The sequence below is a fragment of the Crocuta crocuta genome, unplaced genomic scaffold (assembly GCF_008692635.1).
Source record: "Crocuta crocuta isolate KB4526 unplaced genomic scaffold, BGI_CrCroc_1.0 scaffold190, whole genome shotgun sequence".
NCBI classification, from domain to species: Eukaryota; Metazoa; Chordata; class Mammalia; order Carnivora; family Hyaenidae; genus Crocuta; species Crocuta crocuta.
Genome location: NW_027527955.1, coordinates 5,201,372 through 5,224,666, shown reverse-complemented (window position 1 = coordinate 5,224,666; position 23,295 = coordinate 5,201,372). Strand labels below are relative to the sequence as shown.

Below are 23,295 nucleotides of genomic sequence, written 5' to 3'. Positions count from 1 at the left end.
GGATAGAGAGAGAGAGAGACAGCGTGAGCAGGGGAGGGTCAGAGAGAGAGGGAGTCACAGACTGAAACAGGCTCCAGGCTCTGAGCTGGCAGCCAGCACAGAGCCCGACGCGGGGCTTGAACCCACGAACTGCGAGATCATGACCTAAGCGAAAGTCAGACGCTTAACTGACTAAGCCACCCAGGCGCCCCAACTGTGTGAATTTTCTAGTCCATCAACATAGAAGTGTCTCTGTGCAAGCCAAAATCAGCTGCTTTTCAGCATACAAACCTTATGTAGGTTTTGTAGATTTATACCAAGTGGGTTTTTTTTCTTTTATTGAGTTGCAAATGGTAGGTACTGCTTTAAAATTCAGGTTTTCACATGGTCACTAAAATAGTATCCAGAATTTATTTTTGTATGCTGATCTTGTATTTTGAAATCCTACTGAACTAATTCATTTATTAGTTTTAGGAGCGCTTTTGTAATGATTTTCCTTTTAGATAGCCATACAGTTTGCAAATGAGGACAATTTTCTTTTTTTCTTTGTACGCCTTTATTTTCTTTTTGTCATTTATTGAGATCATTAGAAATTCTAGTACTAAAAAAAAAAAGAAATTCTAGTACTATATTGCAAAGAGTTTTAGGCTTTAAAAAACAATTTTGGTGAAGCTTAAGAATTAATTAATACAGCATCAAACAATAAACCAATAAAGAATTCCGGGGGGGTGCCTGGGTGGCTCAGTCAGTTAAGCATCCGACTTTGGCTCAGGTCATGATCTCAGAGTTTGTGGGTTTGAGCCCCGCATCGGGCTCTGTGCTGACAGCTAGCTCAGAGCCTGGAGCCTCCTTCGGATTCTGTTGTCTGTCTGTCTCTCTGTCTGACCCTCCCCTGCTCACACTGTCTCTCTCTCTCTCTCAGAAATAAGTAAGAACATTTAAAAAAGTCAATTCTGGAAAATTAGGTTTTATTTTTTTGCTTTCAAAATATGACATACTGGGGTGCTTGGCTGGTTCATTCGATAAGAGCATGTGACTCTTGATCTCGGGGTTGTGATTTCAAGCCCCATGTTCGGCATAGAGCTTACTTGAAAATTAAAAAGTAGCACATCTTTAGTCTTGCTAATTCTAAGTATGTTTGAAATATATTTTATGTTATTCTTTTTATAAGATGTAGTCTAATATTGGTATTTTTACCCATACAAGAAAAAGAAATTTTCACCAACTCAAAATTGTTTTTCTTTCTGTACAAGTGATATATTATTTTTTTATTCAGGGTTCTGAACAAGGTTCTACAAGTCAAGAACAGGCCTTATCTGCTCAGCACGCTGCTGTTATTAACCTTGCTGGAGTAGGAAGTTTTATGCAATCACAGGCAGCTGGTGGGTATCTTCATACCTTCATATGTTGAATTTACTAAAAATAACTGATCATTTAGGGATCACTCAGTATTTTAATTTTCTTTCTCTTATAGTCAGTGACTGGGGAAAAAATATATTCTATTTAATGCATGAACTATTAAGTCGATTGATGGCCCTCTCAGATGTTTTTTGTTAATTTAACAGTTGATTAAAAGTGTTTTTACCTACATACATACATTAGCAGCAGTTATGTTTTATTCACATTATAGTTTGTTGGTAATATTTTATACAATTATCCAGCTTACTACGAAGCTACCAAAGCTATTAAGTCTTGAGTTCTTCTCGGTTATTAAGACATTTTTCTTGACAGCATAATCTATTGTATTTTTCTGGTAGCTCACGGTTGCATGAATTAAGACTTAATGGTCAGAAATAACTTTTAAGCCACTTTAACCATAAGTTAAAAAAAAAAAAGATTATACTAAGTGACTGCTGGCCACTTCTGGCAATAAATGGTAAACGGAAGATTTACCTCTAATGAAAATATCTTGTCACTTAAAGACAGTAATTATAACTTTGCATTTAATTAAAATCACTAAGCTACATAAGTAAATAAGCTATGATAGAGTTTGAGTATTGAGTGAATGAACATAACATCAACATTTTGAGTTGTCACTGAGCTCACTGTCGTACTATATACAACTCCCAGTGTCTGAATTTAGAGTAAGCAAGATCTTACATAATGTCTTATTTAAAGCTGGTGAGTTTCCAGATGGAAATTTGTGAGCATAAACCTTTATCACCCAAGTTATAAATTTCCTAAAATGGCTGTCCTATACTTTAGTGGAAAGAATCTAGGCCAAAAAATCAAGAGAATGTTTCTGGCTTGAGACCTGCCAATGATTACTTTTGAGTCATTCAGACCATTTTGGCCTGTAATTTCTTCATCTGTACATTGAGAGGGCTGAACTGATTACTGTGGCCCCACTCAGCTTAAAAAGAAATGGAATAATGCCATCTCAGTTCATCACCATTGTAGCCAGTAGTGTAGTCTAAACTTAACTGTAGCACCTTTTGTTTAAAGCACTGGTTTACCACATTTGTTGTAATTGTAGATTGGACTTTTCCTACCCGTTTTCCACTTCACTGATTATATTTTAAAATAACATACTATATTTTACATTTTGCAAGAAAGGCTTCTCAACAAAATAACACTAGTATCAAATTCCATTGAAATTTAAGAGGAGGGATACAGTGCTTTGTCGCACAGGCACTCCCTTCCCTTTCATATGCAGGAGATTTTATAATCAGTGGTACCCTGGACTAACAGGAGACTATACTAAATTTGTTCTGAAATGTCTGTGATTTGATACTTAAGATTAATCATACTGATAACTTTTCTATTATTTCATTTTCTGTGTTGTCCTTTTCTAACCCTGGTAGCCTTCAAACTTTTTGACTGGCCTGCTTTCCCCTTCTCCTCTCTGTAGTGTTGTCTCAGCTTGGCTCTGCCGAGAACAGACCTGAGCAAAGCCTTCCTCAGCAGAGATTCCAGCTCTCCTCTGCCTTTCAACAGCAGCAGCAACAGATACAAGTAATCCAGCAACTTCACTCTGATTACATTTTTAAAGATACTCTGCTCCAAAAGTACCTTAACATAACTTACTTCAGTTTTATTTTACTGTCTTTTAAGACTCTACAGTAGTAGGTAAATAATTTTGCAAATCTTGAAAGCCTGGCATTTTAGCTGGTCAACTTGGAGCACTGAACATAATTTGTACATTTAAGCCATACTCTTCCTAACTTAAAAGCTCTCATGAAGTGCTGGTGGCACAATAAGCTACATTTTGTAGTTTCCAGTAGATTTTGAAATCGACAGCTGTAAGTGCCAAAGGTTAACTTTTTGATACCGTACTGCAGAAAAAGGCAAGTATACCAGTGTTCCTATTAGTAAATGTTGTGCCTGTTGTAGGAAAATGTTACTCCAGGATTGTAGGGAGTCCGCTTATTTATAGTTGACTATCTGATATGCAGTGTGATTTTATATTGCTATAAACTATCATACAACAAAATAGTAACTGAAGTTGCTGAGTTACTACAGTATAGACTGGCAGGGCAGAGTAACAGAAATATTTTTAAAGTTTACCAAGAACCATTTTTAAAGCCCTCAACAGGCTTCTGTGCCACTGGTGCTGTTTGACTGTGCATTGTCTCAGTGTGGTATAGTCCCTCTCCGTTATCTTGGTGCTTTCTCCCTTTCAGTTTTGTTGTTTTCATCTCTCAGGAAAAGCACCTTTCCATACCTGCCTACACTGACGTAACTTGACTTTTTCTCCCTCCCTTTTGCAGCAGTTGCGATTCTTGCAGCATCAAATGGCTATGGCAGCAGCAGCAGCACAAACAGCTCAGCTACATCGTCATCGGCATACAGGCAGCCAGTCAAAAAGTAAAATGAAGAGAGGCACGCCAACCACTCCAAAATTCTGAGTCTTGCTTTTTTGTTTTTCTTTTTTAAAACCATAAGAGCATCGAATCAAAGGATTCTGAGTTTCTACTTCATTTTTGGTTTTGTTTTTTTTAATGTCAGTATTTTACATTGCTAGATGTACAAACTTTATACAGAAGCACAACCCTAGGATTTTTGAGTAAAAACAGGGAGATGGTTTAATGAACCATTAGGGTTGGTTTGCCTAAGTCACTGCTTTCTAAAAATGGTTTCACTGTACATACCACATATGGAAGTGACCTAAGAAATACTAGAAACATCTTTCAGAAGAATGTAGTTTGATATTTATTTAGTATAAAAGGTTTGTGCACAGTGTAACAAATACAGTTTTTATAAATCCGTTTTGAAAATGTGGTGGTTTATTTGGGTTTCATACTCTTAATTACTTCATCCATTAGCGTTTTTACTTCTTTGTGCCTGGTAACTGCTCGGCTCATGCAGTCCTGAAGTTTAGCTCCAGTCAGCCCACTTCCACCTGAAAAATTATTGTGCCAACACGTTTAAGATCTGTTTTACTTATAAAAAAATCGGTATCAACAAAACATTCCATTTGGCCCTCTCTAATACAAAGAAGCTCACACTGAGTTTTTTACTTTGCGTGTTAAAGGACTGAAGGGGGGCGTGGTGCCTGGGTGGCTCAGTGAGTTAAGCATCTGATCTTCAGCTCAGGTCAGGATCTCATGGTTTGTGGGTTCCAGCCCTGCAATGGACTCTGTGCTGACAGCTTAGAGCCTGGAGCCTGCTTTAGATTCTCTGTCTCCCTCTCTCTCTACCCCTCCATTTACACTCTGTCTCTCAAAAATAAACATCAAAACAGAACAAAAAAAACACAGTTTTTAAAGGACTGAATGGAAGGAACGTGCCTGGTTTATGAAGACAACATAGTTTGCCTTCCTCATCCATTACTACTGTTAAGGTTCCAGTTGCCAGATGCTCCTCCTCTCCAGTAGGGTCAACTATGAGCAGAGTGCTATTTAAAATATATTAAAAAAAAAGTATAAATTATCATTCCATGGAACAAATTTTATTTACAAAGAATAAAATCACTGCGTTTTAGCTTAGGTATTGATGTCAGATACAAGCATGAGAATAGAACTGGTAGGAAACCAGAAAAGTTAACAGCCACCTAATATTCTACTACTAATAAGAATCTTTACTATCCTTAGTTAATACAGAAGATAGCCTAAGGTAAATCTGAAGGTTAATTACACAGGAATAAGGAAACCAAGGAACAGGTCAGGTAGGGAGAGCACAAAATGCATCATTTGTATCAGGATGCTTTTGAAAGTATAAGTATTAGCTGATAATCCTGCAGAGACAACAGCTATAAATCTTAGGTGTCCAGGACAAACTAGGATGTATGGTCACCTTAGGCATTTTCTGAAAAGTTAGAAAGCTGAGTAACAGTCCGCAATTCCCCTGAATACACGATTTCTTAATACAGTTGATTAACTTACTCATCAAATACAGCAAAAGAAGTTGCAACTGGATGAGTTCTAATATTCAAATAACTCTTCTTCTTTAAATTAACTTCTGCTAAGGCAGTTTCTTCGTTTATAGTAACTTCTGGTAGCTGTACTAGAAAAAGGCAAATATGTGAAGTAACTCACTGTTATTTTAATAAGTACTGCTTTCTATGCTTTGTTAATTCACTTTTGCCTCTTTAAATTGTCTAGTAGTAGTCTTTTTAAAAAAATTACCTTAGGATAATTAAGGTGAATTTAGTGGATATAAACATGGTTTTTAATTTAGAAACACATGAATGATCATCACTAAATATTAACAGAAACCTTTAAAAAATCTATTGATAGGGGCGCCTGGGTGGCTTAGTCGGTTAAGCGTCCGACTTTCGCTTAGGTCATGATCTCGCGGTTCGTGGGTTCGAGCCCCGCGTCGGGCTCTGTGCTGACTGCCAGCTCAGAGCCTGGAGCCTGTTTCAGTCTGTGACTCCCTCTCTCTCTGACCCTCCCCTGCTCACGCTCGCTGTCTCTCTCCTAGAAATAAATAAAACATTAATAAATTTTAAAAAAATCTATTGATAAAGTTTAGCAATATTCTGATATATAAAAAAGAATTTTCCCTTTTATTAAAGTTGCTTACCATTTTTTAAAGCTGCTAACAAAGCAAACGTACAGGCATCCAAGATGTTCCCATCATAGTCAAGGCAAATGATATCACAGTATAGAACCCAAGAAAGCTAAAACAAAGTTTACACAAGGTGTAAATTACAGCCTTCTGATAGAAGGCATTTCAACTTAAAACCACACAGAACCCTTGGTTAGACCAGCATGATAACCTTCAAGGCTCAAAAACTTAAAAAAAAAAAAAAAACTTTAAAAGTACGTAACCTTTAAAAGTGCGTAACCAATAACCAAACATAGAAGACAGGTTGGCAAAAGCTGGCATATAACTATCAAGCTGTTAAGTAACAAGATCTACATTTCCATCAAGGGCTACAGATCTAGAAATTAGCAGATGAAGGAAATACTTTTGAAAGTCTCAAATGAGGGGCACCTGGGTGGCTTAGTCGGTTAAGCATCCGACTTTCGCTTAGGTCATGATCTCGCGGTTCGTGGGTTCGAGCCCCGCGTCGGGCTCTGTGCTGACTGCCAGCTCAGAGCCTGGAGCCTATTTCAGTCTGTGACTCCCTCTCTCTCTGACCCTCCCCTGCTCACGCTGTCTCTCTCTCTCTCCTAGAAATAGATAAAACATTAAAAAAAAAAAGTCTCAAATGAAACCCAAAATGTAGTTTCCCACAGGCTTTAAAATGCTAATCTGTAAATAGTCAAATACAAAAAGCCTCTACATCCTAATTAGTTCTAACTTTTAAACAGACTTAAAATTTATAGTGTGGATTTACCCTAAACATAAGCTGATCAGATATTAATAATCTATATGCAATCAACAATGGACTAATTATGTGTTAAAAGTTACCTCAGCTCAAAAAGTAGCTCCCANCACACAGTTTATTTAGATGTTAGTTACAGAGTAAGCCTGATTTTTTTTTAAGCTGAATTCCAGCTTAAGACATTCATATTTGAGGCCACTGTGGTTCACTATTTTAATTCCTTTGTTCTCGTCCCACAAAAAACAATTCAGAATTAATAAGACTTCATAGTTTCTTTCTTCATCTTACCTTTCCTGGAGAAATGCATAAGTCCTCTTTCTGAATTATCTGTGAACTTGATTTAATAATAAAGTACAATAAATTAAAGGTCAACAATTATCTGAAAATGAATGACAGTCAAGTGTTATCATGATGATCTTACTTTTCAATGACATCTGCAATGAACTGGCTAGCCACTTGGGCCTCTTCTCCAGGTGGTCCAGACCGAAATCTCGACGAACACAGAGGTGGTAGATCCACATTAGGAACTGAAAGAAACACTCTGCAGCTATGAACTAAACTTCACCTCTGGTTTACAGAAGTTTTAAAGATATTATTAAAAGCCAGGATTTGCCAAGTGGAAAACACAACATTCCTTTTTTTTGGTCTGAGATTCTTAGGCTTAGATAAAATTTACATTTTCCAACTTTTTTTTCCACACAATATCAAAAATTTATAAAGCATCTATTAAGGCCTCAATCATCCTAAATCCTTAAAAGATTTCTAACAAAATACCTCAATCTGTAACAGTAGTTAGCCCCTCTACTCATACCCAGCTGCCTACATTTTTAAAATGTTTGTTCCTACCATAAACAGATGGTCCAAGGCAAGAAGAAAATTGCATAATGGTATAAGTGAAATCTTTTGGAAACACCGATTGTAGTTGCAACCCTTTCCTAAGAGATTTTATTTTCTTGGTTGATACCGGAATGTATAAACAACTGATTATAGTTGAAATTTTACAAAATTATCTTGCTATTAGACTACCTTGTAACAATACAGAAAACTTCAGCAATGTCTGCTTCATTTCTATTTTATGTTTGAATCATAAGTTTTATTCAGCTCACCACTAGGAATTAACATTAGCATTAAGATTAGAATTAAATGTGTTAAAGTATTTGTATTCAAATTACAAAACTGTTTAACTTACCAACATATCCTTTATCAGGGGCATCTGTTGGTGGTGCTGCAAATTCCTATAAAAGCAAATAACTTCCTGTGAAAGATGGTACTCAAAAATCTGTGAAGACACTTTTGCAGTCACTTGGGAGAATCCTTCAGCAAAGAGCATCTTAGCTAGTTAACTACATCAAGAGCATCTACTATGCTTAGGGGGTTATCAGGCTCAATGGACACTGGCGCCAGTCCTCATATTAGGTCTGCAAGATAAAAAGGCAGCATGGCATAGTTGCCTACATCCTAGTGCTACTCACCAAAATTATCTGGGCTCTTTATAAAAATGTATTGAGTTTCTGCACCACCCTCTTCCAGTCATTTTATAACCAAGAAGTCACTGAAAAAACTACAAGCTTTGGAGTCAAAGTTATATCTAAGGTCTAGTTACAATATGTTCCTGAACAAGTCACTGAACCTCATGTAAAACAAGAGACAGAAATTATACCTCAAGTGATTGTTCTCAGGATTAAACTGGTAATTTCTGTAATAAAGGATCTAATTTAAGGTGCCTAGAACACAGCAGGTACTCAGTAAATAGTACCTCTTAACTCCCTCAAGTTTTTGAGCAATTTTAATTTCCTATATATTTGCACAGATTAAATGGCTAAAAGGAGGTCACCAAAAATCCCTTTCTCAACCAATTCTTAAAAAACTAAAAGTAGTTTTAGTTTAAAAAAAAACCCAAAAACTAAAAAGCTGTTTCATTTCAGAGGCACCTGGGTGGGTCAGCTGGTTAAGCATCTGACTCTTGATCTCAGCTCAGGTCATGATCTCATGAGATCATGATCTCATGATGTGGGATTCAAGCCCCACATCAGGCTCTGCGATCACAGTGAGGAGCCTGCTGGGGATTGTCTCTCCCTCTCTGCCCCTCCCCCACTCATTTTCATTCCCTCTCAAAGTAAATTTTAACAAAATTTTAAAAAGTTTCATTTCAGTCCATCTGACAAATGTTCATAAAAGTCATTAGACTTTGAGTATTATCTACTCAAAGGTGAAAGCTCTTGGAAAATGAAAAATACTAAAAAACTGACACCTAACAGCCTGATCAACAGAATTATTGGTGTAAATTACCATCTAATAAGTATATGAAGCTAATTTGGAATTCAAATCTCAGTAAGATATATTAAACCTACCGCCTTAATCCCACAAATTACTGTAGTATTTCCCAGCTTCACTAAAGCAGAACCATCTGCGGTACTAATTGAACCTGCAAAGATAATAAACAAAATGAAAAAGTCCACAGAAAGTTTTCATTTTCTACATATAATTTTTCTTGCTATGTATCTGTTTCTTATTAAAATTTATTCCTAGCTCAAGTCTTTTTTTAAATGATGTAACTATTTAAAATTACTGTTTTTGGAATTATTCACCTGTCCTTGAATTTGAGTTAAACATTTTCATTCAGTCACAGAACTGTTGTACAGATAAAAACCTAACAAAAAATACCTGGAGTCCCTTAGATATAGTAGCATTTGGCTGAAATACTCTAGGACTTAGGAATGTCATACAGGTTAAACTGGAAACTTCTATGTGACAGAAAGTTTAGTAAGCATAAGACGTAAGAAACCATGTCTTGTGGGGCATGTGGGTGGCTCAGTAGGTTAAGCGTCAGATTCCTGGTATGGCTCCAGTCATGATCTTATGAGATGCTGAGGCCCACATCTGGCTCTGTGTGGACAGTGCCTGACAGGGCAGAGCCTGCTTGGGGTTTTCTCTCTCTCTCTCTCTCTGCCCCTCCTGACTCTCTCAGACATTTAAAAAAAAAAAAAAAAAAGAAAGAAAGAAAATCATGTCTTGGAGATTTTGAATGAAGGGGAACTTCAAATTTTAAAAACATCAATTGAGACAATAGTGAGTTAAAAAAAACTCTACAAATAAAAATAACTAGTATAAAAAAATGCTGAAGCAACTTCAACATTCTATTTGAGAACTGAAAAATATCCTCACCTATGTTGACAGTCGTGGTTCTGAATTCACCAAGTTCTCTTCCATCTGGCCGGCAGTTCTCTTTCTAAATAAACATATTTACATGAAAGTAGATTACATCTACATTTGTGTTGTACACGCACAAGGAAAACACATTAAACCTCCTTAATTCATATAAGTCAATTTCAAAAGAAGCTCTGATACTGTTATCAAAAGATTTATCCTACAATCTGTACATAACCACCTTCACTCACCAGGAATCTCCTGTAATACTCCAGAGGTTCCACAGTTCTGAAACATGGTATAAATACATCTGAGGTGAGTTAATGACTCTTAACATAAATCCCGAAACTGGCAAAGATCTTAATGTGATCATGCAGCAGAAATCTCCCCAATTTGTAACTAAGTTTCTCTCACGAAGTCTGATGTTTCCTTTGACACCTAGGACTCTTCCCGTAGCAATCACACCCAACTCCTGTCCTTAACTCTACCTTAAACAATTACAGGTAGGAGTCCAAAGCCTTTGGACACCTTTAAAAAGAATTCATTCAGTTGCTAAAATAATAATGTCAAGTTCGCTTCGAAGCAGATACTCTTAGTACTTAGAAAAAAAAAAAGGTATCTTTATTCGCACTATCCTGTAACTGAAATTTAGCATGTTCTTCAATTATGACCGCAGGCAATATGCCTTCATAAAATATTAGTGCCTGCAACTTCAACAACCACAGAGACTGAACGTTTTCGTTTTACTTTAGAGTTGTCAAAGGTTTTGCGCAAGCTCGTTACTTTTAAATTCCAGTTGTTACTAGACACCCCACTAGATCTTAAGAAAGTTAATTTGCAAAAGCATAGATTTATCACTCAAGAACTCAAGAGTTTATACAAATGGAAAGATAACTGTGTCACTATAACTGTTTTCCTTTGGAATCTTACGTATTTTGTCCATTTAAAAACTTGACTCTGAGGACAAAAATCTACAGGCTTCACCAGAGCGGCACAAGTAAAACCTTCCGAACAAGGCACAGTCCTTTCCGAAATCAATCAAGGAGACGGAGAACAGGGCGGCACGCGGTTCTCATACAACATTTTTTAAAAGATTTACAACGGCGTCTCCTGGGGCCGCGCGTCCACTACACACCAATCCACAAGCGCTTGCAGCGGGTCCTGAACTCTGTACACAGTCCCTTGCATCTCCCGTGTCCCTGCGGGAAAGAAGCCCCCTTTCCTTTCACTACTTCCACCTCCAGGTCCTTCCGCCCGCCGCCTGCTTCCGTGAGGGAAAGAAGTGGGAAACTGGCAGGGTGGCTTCCAGGTGAGAAAAAGTCCCCGCGAAGGGTTAAAGGAAGCCTCCATCCGCCAGGGTCCAGACACGCGCCCGCGGGCCGCCAACACTCACTTGAACCCGGCCGCCTNCCCGCCCGCCCGCCCGCGCCTGCGCAGAGCCACCCCGCGCCTCCGGGCCGCTCGCCTCTCCCGCCTCCGAAGTTTCGACACGGACGCCTGCGCCCTGCTCGCGGTGCCCGAGACGCAGCGGGCGCGGCGCGGCGAGGTGCTTCCCGGCCCACCTGGCGTCGACCTTCTGGGTCCCGGCAACCCCCTCAGGCTGCTGCTTCTTCTCCTCGGACGCGTCTTGACGAATCTGCTGTTAGAGAAGACACGCGTGTATCTGTTCAGAAACAGTCCGGTAGTTTAAGAGACCGACCCTACTGCCGAGAATTGAGTGATGAGCGTGGAGCTTTCTTGCAAAGCGTCTGCGTCTTTTTCCCGCCTCCGTCTTAGCCTGGGCCCGGGGCCCGGGGCCCGGGGCCCGGGCTCCCTGCCCCAGTTACTGGAGAATTATATCAACTTTCTGTGCGCTCACTGTCAGCACCACTTACACTTGGCAGGTGTCCGGAGCAGGCTCCAGACGAGCGGCTTGTGTTGCAGGCTGTGTAGTGGCTCAAAACCGCCCCCTCCCTGCTAGGTAGGGTTGCCAGACAGGATACAAAACATCCAATTAAATGTGAATGTCAGATAAAGAGTAATTTTTTAAAAATATAATTTGTTGTCAAATTGGCTAACATTCAGTGTACATACCCCAAATGGCACATGCTATTAGTTGTTACCAGGGGCTGCTGGGAGGAAAGAATGTTTTAGAAATAGATAGTGGTGATGGATAGAGAAAATTGTGAATATAATAAATAACACTATTGTACACTTAAATTGGAAGAAAATGGCAAATTTTATGTTGTATCGTTTTTTTAAAAACTCATGTAACATACCAAAACTTTTTTAGTGGGTGGGTTGTATAGTGTGTGAATTGTATTTTAACAAGTCTGTAAAAAAAAAAACAACTGTCCATTGCCCACCGGAAACTCAAGTTAGTGGACATCCTGCGTTTTTACTTGCTGATTTTGTCAACCCAATGGCGCAGAGCGCCCGCCTCCACGGCTGAGCCTCCCCAGAAGAGCTGCGTGTTCTTCGTCTTGCCGCCAGGGGGCGCTGTGGGCGGCGGGCGCCAGGCCTGCGCGGCCCCTCTGCCGGCTGGAGGCGGGGCTGCACGGCGGCGCTTCCGCGTGTGTGTAGGCGCGGGGTAGGGCGGGCGGCGACCCGGGCATGGAGGATGCTTCCGCTGGTGCTGCAGCTGGCGGTGCTCGGCGTGGCGCTGGCGGCCGCAGCCCTGACACTGGTGAGGAGAGGGACGGGGGACCGCCGCGGGCCCGGGCTCACCGCTGTCTGTAGAGACGGCCGGCACGCATCGTCTCCTCGCATTGCCCGCCCTTCGACAGGTCCCCTTTCTCCAGGCTTCTCCAGACCTTGACCCGCAGGTCTCTCCTCCTAGACTTTCACACCCCCTGTCTTCCGTTCTTTATATTTATTTTGCAGCGTCGCCTCCCTCTGTGCCCGGAGCCTTGTACGTTTCTTCACTGGGGGGTCGTGCTTACCAGTCTCCACTCGCTCCCTGGCCCCTGGCCCTCTGTCCACGCACCGTATCAGTCACGACCTCTCCAAGACCCCCTGTCCCCCGCCCCAGGCCTGCTGCCTATGCAGTTTTGGTTCCAGCTGGGAAAGTCTCGAGCCCCCGGGAGGTGTGGGCTCTCGAGACTCACCCTTTTTCTGATCTTAAACACACAGAAAGGGGTGACGGAGCCCTGACGACAGCCAGCTGTTACAGATTGGAGTAAATTATGGGTCGGGAAGACCCAGGAGGGACTCAGTAAGACCAAGACGCTCAGGCGCGGTGTTGCCTGAGGTCTGGGAGTCGTTATGTCCCAATATTAAATACCCTAAGTTCGCTGCCTCTGAATGAGGCTATACAATAGAATTCAAACGTCGGATTTTCTTTGCTCTTACTCTGGAAACAACCATTGTAGAAACGCTTGCAGATGCATAAGTAATAGACAATTTGCCAAGCGAGCTCTCCCGCGTGTAATTTGGAATGAGCCTGCCATGCAGTCAGTAAGTGGCGTTTACTCCCGTAAACTTCCAGAGTAAAAAGGACGTTTCGGCTTCCTTGACGACTCCCATTAGCCCTCGTAGATCGCACTGCTAGGAAGGCGGTTCTTCCGCCTTGCCAGGTTTGCAAACTCCAGAGTTTAGGAACAATTTAATAGGGAAAAAGCAATGTGCCCTGACTACTTGTTGATTTGTGCCTGAGAAAGGGAGATTTCAGGGGGTTTTCAGGGTTTAGAGCAAGTCAGGGTTTCAGTGGGAGCAGATTTGACAGAATCCTGGATTGAATCGGCTTGTTGAATCTATCTGTTGCACAGTTAAATGGGTCCATTGAGGGCGTACTGCAAGTATTTGATCCCACTAGCTTGAAGTGATTATGAAGAGCTACCATTTATTGAGGACTCTTGGTATGTTGGGTATTGTATTCAGCGTTTAACAGGCGCCATCTCTTGTGATCTTCAAAACAATGCTGACATACGTGTTACTATCATTAGCTTTATTTGATGAGGAAACAGACTAGATTGAGAGAGTTCATGAATGAAAATGTAACACAGTGGAACTTCATTGTTTTTTAAATGCCGGAGCAAGAAATCATGTAAAAAACAACAACAAAAAAACCTAGTTTTGTATATACCCACCTTCCGTACATTTTGTCCCTCCACTTCTGAGTTATTTTGAAGCAAATTTAAGACATAACACTATCTGTAAATCCTCAGCGTTTATCTCTAAAGACAAGACTCCCTTTATAAAAATATAACCATAATAAAGTTATCATGGATATTTTTCTTTTTTTTTTTTTTAAGTATTGATTTTGAGAGAGAGAGAGTACAAGCAGGAGAGGGTAAGAGAGAGAATCCCAAGCAGGCTCCCCACTGACAGTGCAGAGCCCTATAGGGCTCGAACTAAACACATGGTGAGATCATGACCTGAGCCAAAACTAAGAGTCGGATGCGTAACTGACTGAGCCACCCAGGTGCCCCATGTTATAATGGATTTTTAAAATTTTTAACCATTATTCAGTGATTTCAAATATCCCATCTGTTCAAATGTCTCATGTATATTTTAGTATAGTCCTTCTGTACCACTGAGCATTCACAATAGATACATGTCAAGTATCGTAACCTGTAACAATTTGTCTTTTTTTTTTTCTCCCTTTCCGTGTCTTTAATAAGTGGTCATTTGTCCTGTAGAGTTTCTCACAATCTGTATTATACTGATTGCATCCTCTTGGTGATTTTTAATATCTACTCTTTCCCCTGAATTTCCTATAAACTGGTAGTAATATTTAGATACTCAGTCGAATGCATGTCTGAGTTTTTTAATTAAAAAAGGCATGTGATTGATACTGAATACTTCCTCTTGTATCATATCAGAAGGCTTGTAATATCTGATTTTCTCTGGTGTTCAGAGAACCCAGGAGTTCAGAAGTTTTGTTAGCCTGACTAACCAATTATATAGGTTGTCAACCTAAATCCATTATTTCCCTGGGGGTTGCAGTATGGAATACTCTAATTGTATCATTCCTTTTTCGTGTATTACCTGGAATTCTATAATGAAAAAAAAAATCATTCTCAGCTATTCAATTATTCTGACATGTCTTTCAGTTATAAAAGGTAAGACAAAAGGCAAAGTTTTTAAAATAATGAGATGATTCTGTGGCATCTTACAGAGATTATCAATTTTATTAGGATATTGAACTTAGAAATACAATCTAGACACTGGTGTGCAAAATAGGAACCTTTTTTTTTTTTGGTCAGGGAGAGGGAGAGTCTAGTGCATGTGCATATGAACAGGGGAATGGGGGGAAGGGCGGAGAGAGAGAGGGGGACAGAAGATCCAAAGTGGGGTCTGTGCTGACAGCAAAGAGCCAGATGCGAGGCTAGAACTCAGGAACCATGAGATCATGACATGAGCCGAAGTCGGACATTTAACCACCTGAACCACCCAGGCATCCCCAGAGTAGGAACTCTTAGCCACCAGCCGGGATACTGCCTCCATGCTCCTACTGATCAGATCAAGTTCAGTTTCATTTTGTACCCAGTGCAATATTATAAACGGTCACCACGTTAAAAATGAGTAGCATTCCACAAATTTGTGGACTGACTGTTTTAAAAGCAGAAAGTGTACCAGTAAAAATGGTGTTACAATAAATGGTTCTCTCCAGAGCTCACTCCCAAATAAAAATGGAAGGAAGCTATATAATAGTAGTAGGGCTTGGTGCCAGAGCCTACAAGCTACTTTACTTCAAAATATAATCTATTCTGAATTCAAATCTGAGATAACTGTCAGGAATATATTCTTAAGCATTACTGGTCCCTTCCATGGAGGTGGAAGGGTGGTTCCTTCAAAGCCTTGGTTGATTTGGTTCTAGATGGGAGGCCGGCCCTCGTCCCACACATTTCACCTGCACTGTGAACGTAACTTCTGTCACATAGACGTTCAAAGTAGGAATCAGACCTAACTATACACTTGCCAGGGGATTGGAGCTTTGGGGCAGCTTAGATTGCGCTTCTAGTGACTGTTCCCTATATGATCTGGGATAGCGCAGGCCTGGGGGTGACAGGTGGGAAGACACAAAGAGCCTCCTAGCCCATTATTAGCACCTCACCAGTTGGAGAAAGGAAAATAACCAGTGCATAAGTGAGGGATTTGAATTTTGGTGTCCCCTCTAGACCATTGTTAATGAACTAAAAACTGAGAGTAAATATTCCACCAAAAAAAAAAAATCATGCAAATGATGTATTCTCATATAACAAATGTAAAAAAAGTCAACATAACATAATTTCTTGTTAACATACCTGCTTTTAGGTTTCCTTTATTGCATTTATAACTGCTACGAAAATGCCACATCTCCATCGATATGAAGAAGAGAAGTTCTTCTTAAATGCCAGAGGACAGAAGGAAACTTTGCCCAGCATATGGGACTCACCTACCAAGCAGCTCTCTGTTGTTGTGCCTTCATACAATGAAGAAAAACGGTGTAAGCCCGATTTCGTTTTTTTGGTAAGGGGTCATCTGGGAGGAGAAGGAAGTTTAAGAAGGTCTTTATTGTCTTTGCCAGAACATTAACAGATGTGGGCTGTGGTGAGCGCATAGTGGGAAGGTGTAGTTCAGAAATGGAGAAATAAATATTGGCTGAAAAGGATAAAGTCAGCATCATGGAGTCCTAGGACTGAAGTATTCTAGAGAATAGAAAAGCTAGATGTGAACAGAAAACAGACCTTCCAGATGGGAACAGCCACCGGAGGAAAGTCCCAGGGGAACCTATTAGACTATTTGGACTTTTCCCATAAGTAAACCGAGTGTTCTGGGGCTTGGTACGTCATTTGCAAAAACAGTTTTTCATATAGATTTTTTTTTCTTTAAGTGCCTGTAATGATGGATGAAGCTCTGGGCTATCTGGAGGAGAGACAGGTATCATGTTTTCTCTTTCAATATGATGTGTCTAATCAAAAGCAGACTAGATCACGCACTTTAGATTCCAGGCTAGACCCACGGTGAGAGGCAGCGCCAGCCATGGCTGCCAGGGTCACCGGGCCTCCCGTGCTCAGCTTGTTACCAGCCGGCTGTCCGCGAGCAGGCCCAGCACGTGGCACACTACCTCCAGCAGGTTCTGGGTGAACCCAGAACAAACCAGGAAGCTGAAATTTCTCATGTGCCCTCCCACCCACTTCTATCTTCTTGCCTGATGATGAGAGTTAAAATTGAGCGCACCTGCAGACTCTGTGGCTGCACAATGCTGTTGTTACTTTTGTGACTTTTTAAAAAGACATTTATCTGAAAAAGACTTACACTGAATTTTTTTTATTATTATTATTCAGAGGAGTTCCCCTCGTTTATTTTCTCTTCTCTCCCTGAATAAAGAGAAGAAAAGTGACACACGCCCTTGTTTTGTAGCATCACTTCCTGTTGGAATCTCCTAGGAGAGTTTATGGAAACAAATGAGCTTTATGGCTGGTTCTTTTTTTTTTTTTTTAAGAATATTCCTTGTTTTGATTTTACATTTTATGTGTAAAAGGAACATAGAAGATTCATTGAAAGAGAGGAGAACATATTCAGAAATTAAATTTAAAGAAAAGAGGGAGAGAGGCGCACATGGCTGGCTCAGTCAGTGGAGTGTGCAACTCTTGATCTTAGGGTTGTGAGTCTGAGTCCCATGTTGGGTGTAGAGATTACTTTAAAAAAAAAAGAAAGAAAAGAGGGAGAATGGAGCCCTTATTAAATGTGTGGCTTCTATCTCTTCTATTACATGCGTTCTTTATACCAACCACATAGACTAGGTGTAGAGTTTGTTTGTTTGTTTGTTTTCTTAAATGAGAAAACAGGCCAAAAATATACCTTGCCCAAGGTCATAGGTTGTAGCCTGTGTCCGAAGTGGTCAGCACAGCAAGCATGTGGCTGGCTGCTCCCACCAGTTTGGTGCAGTGGGGGCCACGGGAAGAGCAGGACTCACAGACATTCGGTCAGTGTTTGCTCACTGCTCCTGCCCAGCATTTCCCTTCCCTTTTGGTTCTTGGCGTTTTTATTTTATGTGGCTCGTGCACTTACTCATGTCCTTATGCATATGCAGAATGATATGCATCACTCTATAACAATTATTATTTACAAACTTAAAGAACAGCTAAACCATCTTATTGTGGTAGGATTTTGTTAAACTGAATAAATGTCCGGAATTTATGTCCGTAGTCTAAAACGAAATTGAGAGAAATAGCTACTACGGTAAAGTTAGAAAAGAAATGAAAGAGCTTGCATCTCGGGTTAGGGGACAGAAGTGAAGGAAAAAACCCACGAGTTAGTAAGGATTCTTAACTATTCTTGCCTCCCTCCCCAGCCAGACAGAAGCCAAGCAAATTCATAGCAAATTGGGACATGTTACATAGGATGCCCCTGCCGGTACTTGGGAAAGGCAAATACCGGAAGGGCAGTGTGAGGCAGGAGGGACGGCCATCTCTGGTAGTCTCTGCTGTGACAGTTGTCTGTTTTGGTTAGTTTTGACTTACGGACCCCCATTTGGTTTAGAGTAAGGATATATTTTCCAGAGTAAACAAAGACTGAAGGAAAAAAAAATTGTCGTTTAAACTCTTTGTAATTTTATCAATTCTTGATGGCATTTATGCCAAATTGAGGTATTTTATCTGTGCTTCTTGCAGAAGCAAAATCCTACGTTCACGTATGAAGTGATAGTAGTTGATGATGGCAGCAAAGACCAAACTTCAAAGGTGAGTAAATTTGCCTGTAGATAGAAGTAGATAGAAATATAGAATAATTTAGCAAAAGTGAAGTCTTATTTCCAGTCCTCAGAGAACACTAACGCTGTGTCAGCACTCTGTTGTTACACTGTGAGTAGTCAGGAAAGCAGAGAGATCTCACCTATGGAGAGCTGGAAGAGAAGACGCCTGCTGTTCCACCACTCCATGAGACCAGGGAGGCTTTGAGGATCCTCAGACGGGCAGAAAACATGTACAGCAATTCACCGTGCCCGCTGGGCACCTTCTTTGCCTACCCGTATGCTGTTCCTTTTTTCTTAAGCATATTTTTTTTCCTTAGGTTCCACTTTGCCTTACAGTTTCTAAGCAGTCATGCAAATAGTAAGATGCCTTCATATCTGACATTGGGTATGAGATAGGTCCTTTGGCATACCTCTATCTGGATTTACCCATGGGAGGTTGTTTGTATCTTAGAGTATTACCCTCTCACATACCTGCATTCTGAGACCTATAGCTGCAAAGCTGCTAGAAAAAATAAAAGCTGGTCTTCCAGGAGTGCACACACCAAATGAGAATAGCTTCACGCTCTCTATGGAGATGAGGGTCAAAAGGAGAAGGGGTTGGGGCACCGCACCGGCTCAGTTCATAGAACGAGTGACTCTTGATCTCAGGGTCATGAGTTCAAGCTCCACGTTGGGCATGGAGCTTACTTAAAAAAATGAGGGGTGGGCGTTGCTGTTGATGAAGAGAGGTGATATAGAAAGGTGATGTGGAAAAGCAAAGGGCATGGACCATACTACAATGGAATGATGACTAAATGAGTGATGAAGAGATGTGTGTAGCAAATACAGATCACTCTTTCATGGCTTTGATTATAAATCAAAAAGTAATGGCAGTTGAGTGAAAAGATTTGGAGGACATGGTTCAGGATATGAACAACTTCTCTGGGGAGTAAGGTCAGTTGCTGACATGTAAGTAAGTCATTAAGTGGTGGGGGCGATCACAAGTGTGTACCAGTCGATCAACGCATGGGTTTTATTATATCAGGCAGCTCATTGACTTAAAAAATGGAGTCAAAATAAGAGACAGCCACTCCCTGTTGTGATGTTGCCTCTGCAGGAAGGTCAATTGTGACTTCAACCTAGTGGGTCATGGTTCTTGGCACCAGGAATTCGACAACTCTGGCCACTAAAATGCACAGTGGGTATAATCCAATCAGAAGAACAGGGCAACTGGAATAGCAGTATTTAAGCTAAAGTCAAAAACTCGGTTTATATTCCTGTCTTAGAATCCAAGTTGATATTCTGACTTTTATATAATTTGACAGGTAGCTTTTAAATATTGCCAGAAATACGGAAGCGACAAAGTACGAGTGATCACGCTGGTGAAGAATCGTGGAAAAGGCGGAGCTATTAGGATGGTAATACATAGTTTCAGCATTTTTATCTAAAACGTAAACATTTATTTATTTTTTTATTTTTTTATTTTTTTANCACAGAATCTGAAACAGGCTCCAGGCTCCGAGCTAGCTGTCAGCACAGAGCCCGATGCAGGGCTCGAACCCACGAACCGCGAGATCATGACCTAAGTGAAAGTCGGATGCTTAACCGACTAAGCCACCCAGGCGCCCCCATAAACATTTTTTTAATAACTTCTTTTGCAGACTAATACGTTTGTTTTCTATAGCTGTCTAATTGAATACCACCATTTCAAGTTAGTGGTAAATTAGTTTGGTTTTTTTGTTTGTTTGGTTTTAGTGTTTTTTTTTAAATTTATTTTTGAGAGCCAGCACGAGCAGGAGAGGGTCAGAGAGAGAGGGAGATACAGAATCCAAAGACAGGCTCCAGACTCTGAGCTAGCTGTCAGTACAGAGCCTGAGGTCGGGCTCCAACCCATGAACCGCGAGATCATGGCCTGAGCCGAAGTCGGACGCCGAACCGACTGAGCCACCCAGGCGCCCCTAAAAGGCAATTTATCTTTAATTGAATTTGAGCCATATTAAGGTTGAGATACCAAGTAGTGGTATCTGGAATAGCCTGGTAGAGAAGATGTGCGTGAGTAATCCACATGCATCAGATGATAGGTGAACCCGTTAGGTTGGCAAGGAAGAAGGTATAGAGAAAAAGGACAGCTGGGAACCAAGCCTTGGGGAAATGAGGCTCATGAGGAAGAACAGTCTGAGCAGTGAGAAGGGATAGGATGTGACTGAATGAATAAGAGTGGGAACCGCGAACATAGACTCCCTTTTCAAGAAGTTTGGTGGTGAAGTGAAGGCCGTCATTGGTAGAGTGGAGAATAGCAAGCATTAAAGAACCTCCTTTAAAAAATAAAATAATAGGGGTGCCTGGATGGCTAGTTGGTTGAGTGTCTGACTCTTAATTTCTACTCAGGTTATGATTCCAGGATCATGAGATCAAGTCCTGCATCAGGCTCTGCACTGAGCATGGAGCCAGCTTGAGATTCTCTCCCTGTCTCTCCCTCCCCTCCACTCGCCTCTCTCCTCTGCTTGTGTTTTCTTTCTCTAAAATAATTTTTTTTAAGATAAAATAAAGTGGCTTAAACAAGATTTAAAGCCAAAGACATTTTTCCATAATGTTAAATAATTACCTCCAGTTCACCCTTAACATGTATCACTGAAATAGTCCTTCGTAATTGTTTTTTTCAGTTTCTTGTCCAGATATTAAATAAACCATTTATATTCTGCTTTTTGACCTGTATTCTTTTTTTTTTTTTTTTGAGCGAGTGAGAGAGCAGGAAAGAGGGGCAGAGGGAGAGAGAGACGGAGAGAGAGAGAGAGAGAGAGAGAGAGAGAGAATGAATCTTAAGCAGGCTCCACACTTTGCACAGAGTCTGACACAGTGCTTGGTCCCACAACCCTGGAATCATGACCTGAACGGAAATCAAGAGTGGGACTCTCAACAGACTGAACTACCCAGGCACCCCTCACCTGTATTCTAATTGATATGATTCCCCCCCCCCAAAAAATTAGAGAAACTAATTAGTGGGCTTATCCCATAGAATAAAATGATCAATTTTGTTTACATTTGTATATGTCTTATCTATATTAATGTACTGTTATGCGATATCATAAGCTATATTCTTCTCTATCAAGCCGTACATGTGTTTATACTGAAGAAACAATGAATTCACTCAAATGAACTGTGAATTAAGAGTTGATGTATGGTTTCCATGTGAAATATACACTGCTAGAACTGTATTTTGCACAAAAGACCAACTGATTCAGGATTGAGAGGCATAATTTTGCAAAGTGTCAGATGCTTCAAATAACATAAAATAGTATTTGGATATATCCATGCTTCCCAGATTTTAGTGACATTTCATATTTCTTTATTCAACAATTAATTTAAACTACTTTAGATTCCATAATAATACTGGGATGCCTTGGTGGCTCAATCGGTTATGCGTCCGATTTCAGCTCAGGTCATGATTTCATGGTTTGTGGGTTCGAGCCCTGCTTTGGGCTCTATGCTGACACCTCAGAGCCTGGACTGTGCTTCAGATTCTGTGTCTTTCTCCCTGCCCCTCTCCAGCTCATGATCTGTCTCTCAAAAATAAATAAACATTCCAGGGGAGCCTGGGTGGCTTAGTCGGTTAAGCGTCCGACTTTCGCTTAGGTCATGATCTCGCGGTTCATGGGTTCGAGCCCCGCGTCGGGCTCTGTGCTGACTGCCAGCTCAGAGCCTGGAGCCTATTTCAGGGTCTGTGTCTCCCTCTCTCTCTGACCCTCCCCTGCTCACGCTGTCTCTCTCTCTCTCTCTCTCTCTCCTAGAAATAAATAAAATATTTAAAAAATAAATAAATAAATAAATAAATAAACATTCCAAAAAAATTAAAGAATACTAAAGATCTATCATCTGATGATGGGTTTTACAGTAAGTCTGTATATATTATATTTGTTGAATTCACTTATAAATATGTTCTTCACATGCGGTCCTAAAGTAGCTCCTTATATGTACACAGTGCATATATGATGTATATGATCGATATCTTACTTTTGATCTTACTGATGTGGGCTATCTTATTCATCCAAATATATTTTCTTATCATGATATTTTCCAAGGTGTTAGTGGTAGGACCTCACAAAGTTTTTAAAATCATGAACTAGGCATTAGATACATGTGGAAGGATCTTATCAATGTAATTTTTTTCAGTAAACTTTGACATCCTTCTGCCATTTCACACCTAGTATTAGATACTAGATTATCTAATATTAGTTATTTTAAGTAAAGCAGAACAAACTGATATGTCATTGATTTTAACCTTAATATTAAGCAACTCTCTTTTAATTGAAATGTTTACATACAGGGTATATTCAGTTCTCGAGGAGAAAAGATCCTTATGGCAGATGCTGATGGAGCCACAAAGTTTCCAGATGTTGAGAAATTAGAAAAGGGACTGAATGATCTACAACCTTGGCCTGTGAGTATAAAAGTATAGATTAAATTATCTTCAGTCATTTCACAGGGAGTCTAAAGTAACATTAAAATGGAACTTACAGGGATGCCTGGATGGCTCAGTCCATTAAGGATCTGACTCTTGCTCTCAAGCCTTGATCTCAGGGTTGTGAGTTCAAGCCCCATGATAGACATAAAGGCTACTTAAAAAAAAAAAAAAAAATGGAATTTACATATAAGTTTAAAAATTGTTGTTTTTTTTGGTGTGAAATTCCTGTATACAGTCCCACAGAAAAGCTAACCATTTTATTATAAACATTCACTGATGGTCTAAGATTAATTTGAAAATTATTTAGTTGATATTCTGGCTGTCTCTCTTGATTTTCAATCCCTTCTATCAGAG

At 40.3% G+C, this 23,295-nt stretch overlaps 3 protein-coding genes across 15 annotated transcripts in view; 2 read left to right on the top strand and 1 right to left on the bottom strand.

The window, feature by feature from the left end:
• Positions 1-4,196, top strand: part of SUPT20H (SPT20 homolog, SAGA complex component) — a 42,096-nt gene extending 37,900 nt beyond the window's left edge. For 9 of the 13 annotated variants that reach the window (XM_077752553.1, XM_077752555.1, XM_077752554.1 and 6 more), the window contains 3 exons: positions 1,256-1,361; positions 2,831-2,934; positions 3,690-4,196. In XM_077752553.1, coding sequence (XP_077608679.1) covers positions 1,256-1,361; positions 2,831-2,934; positions 3,690-3,827 — 348 coding nt within the window. In that variant the 3' untranslated portion in view covers positions 3,828-4,196. The remainder of the gene's footprint in view (positions 1-1,255; positions 1,362-2,830; positions 2,935-3,689) is intronic. The other 4 variants (XM_077752565.1, XM_077752561.1, XM_077752564.1 and 1 more) reach the window with 1 other exon arrangement.
• On the bottom strand, positions 4,108-12,209 carry EXOSC8 (exosome component 8). The gene is made up of 13 exons (XM_077752637.1): positions 12,187-12,209; positions 11,716-11,797; positions 11,404-11,480; positions 10,093-10,129; positions 9,860-9,923; positions 9,046-9,119; positions 7,884-7,929; positions 7,116-7,221; positions 6,983-7,028; positions 5,947-6,043; positions 5,304-5,424; positions 4,710-4,816; positions 4,108-4,321 (listed from the first exon to the last, which is right to left on the bottom strand). The coding sequence occupies exons 1-13, from the start codon at positions 12,207-12,209 to the stop codon at positions 4,206-4,208; spliced, it is 996 nt and encodes a 331-aa protein (XP_077608763.1). The 3' UTR covers positions 4,108-4,205.
• Positions 12,210-12,400: 191 nt separating this feature from the next.
• Positions 12,401-23,295, top strand: part of ALG5 (ALG5 dolichyl-phosphate beta-glucosyltransferase) — a 40,434-nt gene continuing 29,539 nt past the window's right edge. Inside the window, exons 1-6 of the mRNA XM_077752656.1 lie at positions 12,401-12,506; positions 16,079-16,250; positions 16,638-16,684; positions 18,421-18,489; positions 19,805-19,897; positions 22,804-22,917. Of these exons, the coding sequence (XP_077608782.1) occupies positions 12,441-12,506; positions 16,079-16,250; positions 16,638-16,684; positions 18,421-18,489; positions 19,805-19,897; positions 22,804-22,917 (561 nt within the window). The 5' untranslated portion in view covers positions 12,401-12,440. The remainder of the gene's footprint in view (positions 12,507-16,078; positions 16,251-16,637; positions 16,685-18,420; positions 18,490-19,804; positions 19,898-22,803; positions 22,918-23,295) is intronic.

Excerpts from the sequence above, each read along its gene's own strand:
- EXOSC8 (XM_077752637.1), bottom strand. The coding sequence starts at position 12,209 with ATGTCCACTAACTTGAGTTTCCG. Across the intron at positions 11,481-11,715 it reads GCTCCGGACACCTGCCAAGT|CAGATTCGTCAAGACGCGTC; the intron begins GTAAGTGGTGCT and ends CTTCTCTAACAG. Across the intron at positions 10,130-11,403 it reads ACCCAGAAGGTCGACGCCAG|AACTGTGGAACCTCTGGAGT; the intron begins GTGGGCCGGGAA and ends ACCATGTTTCAG.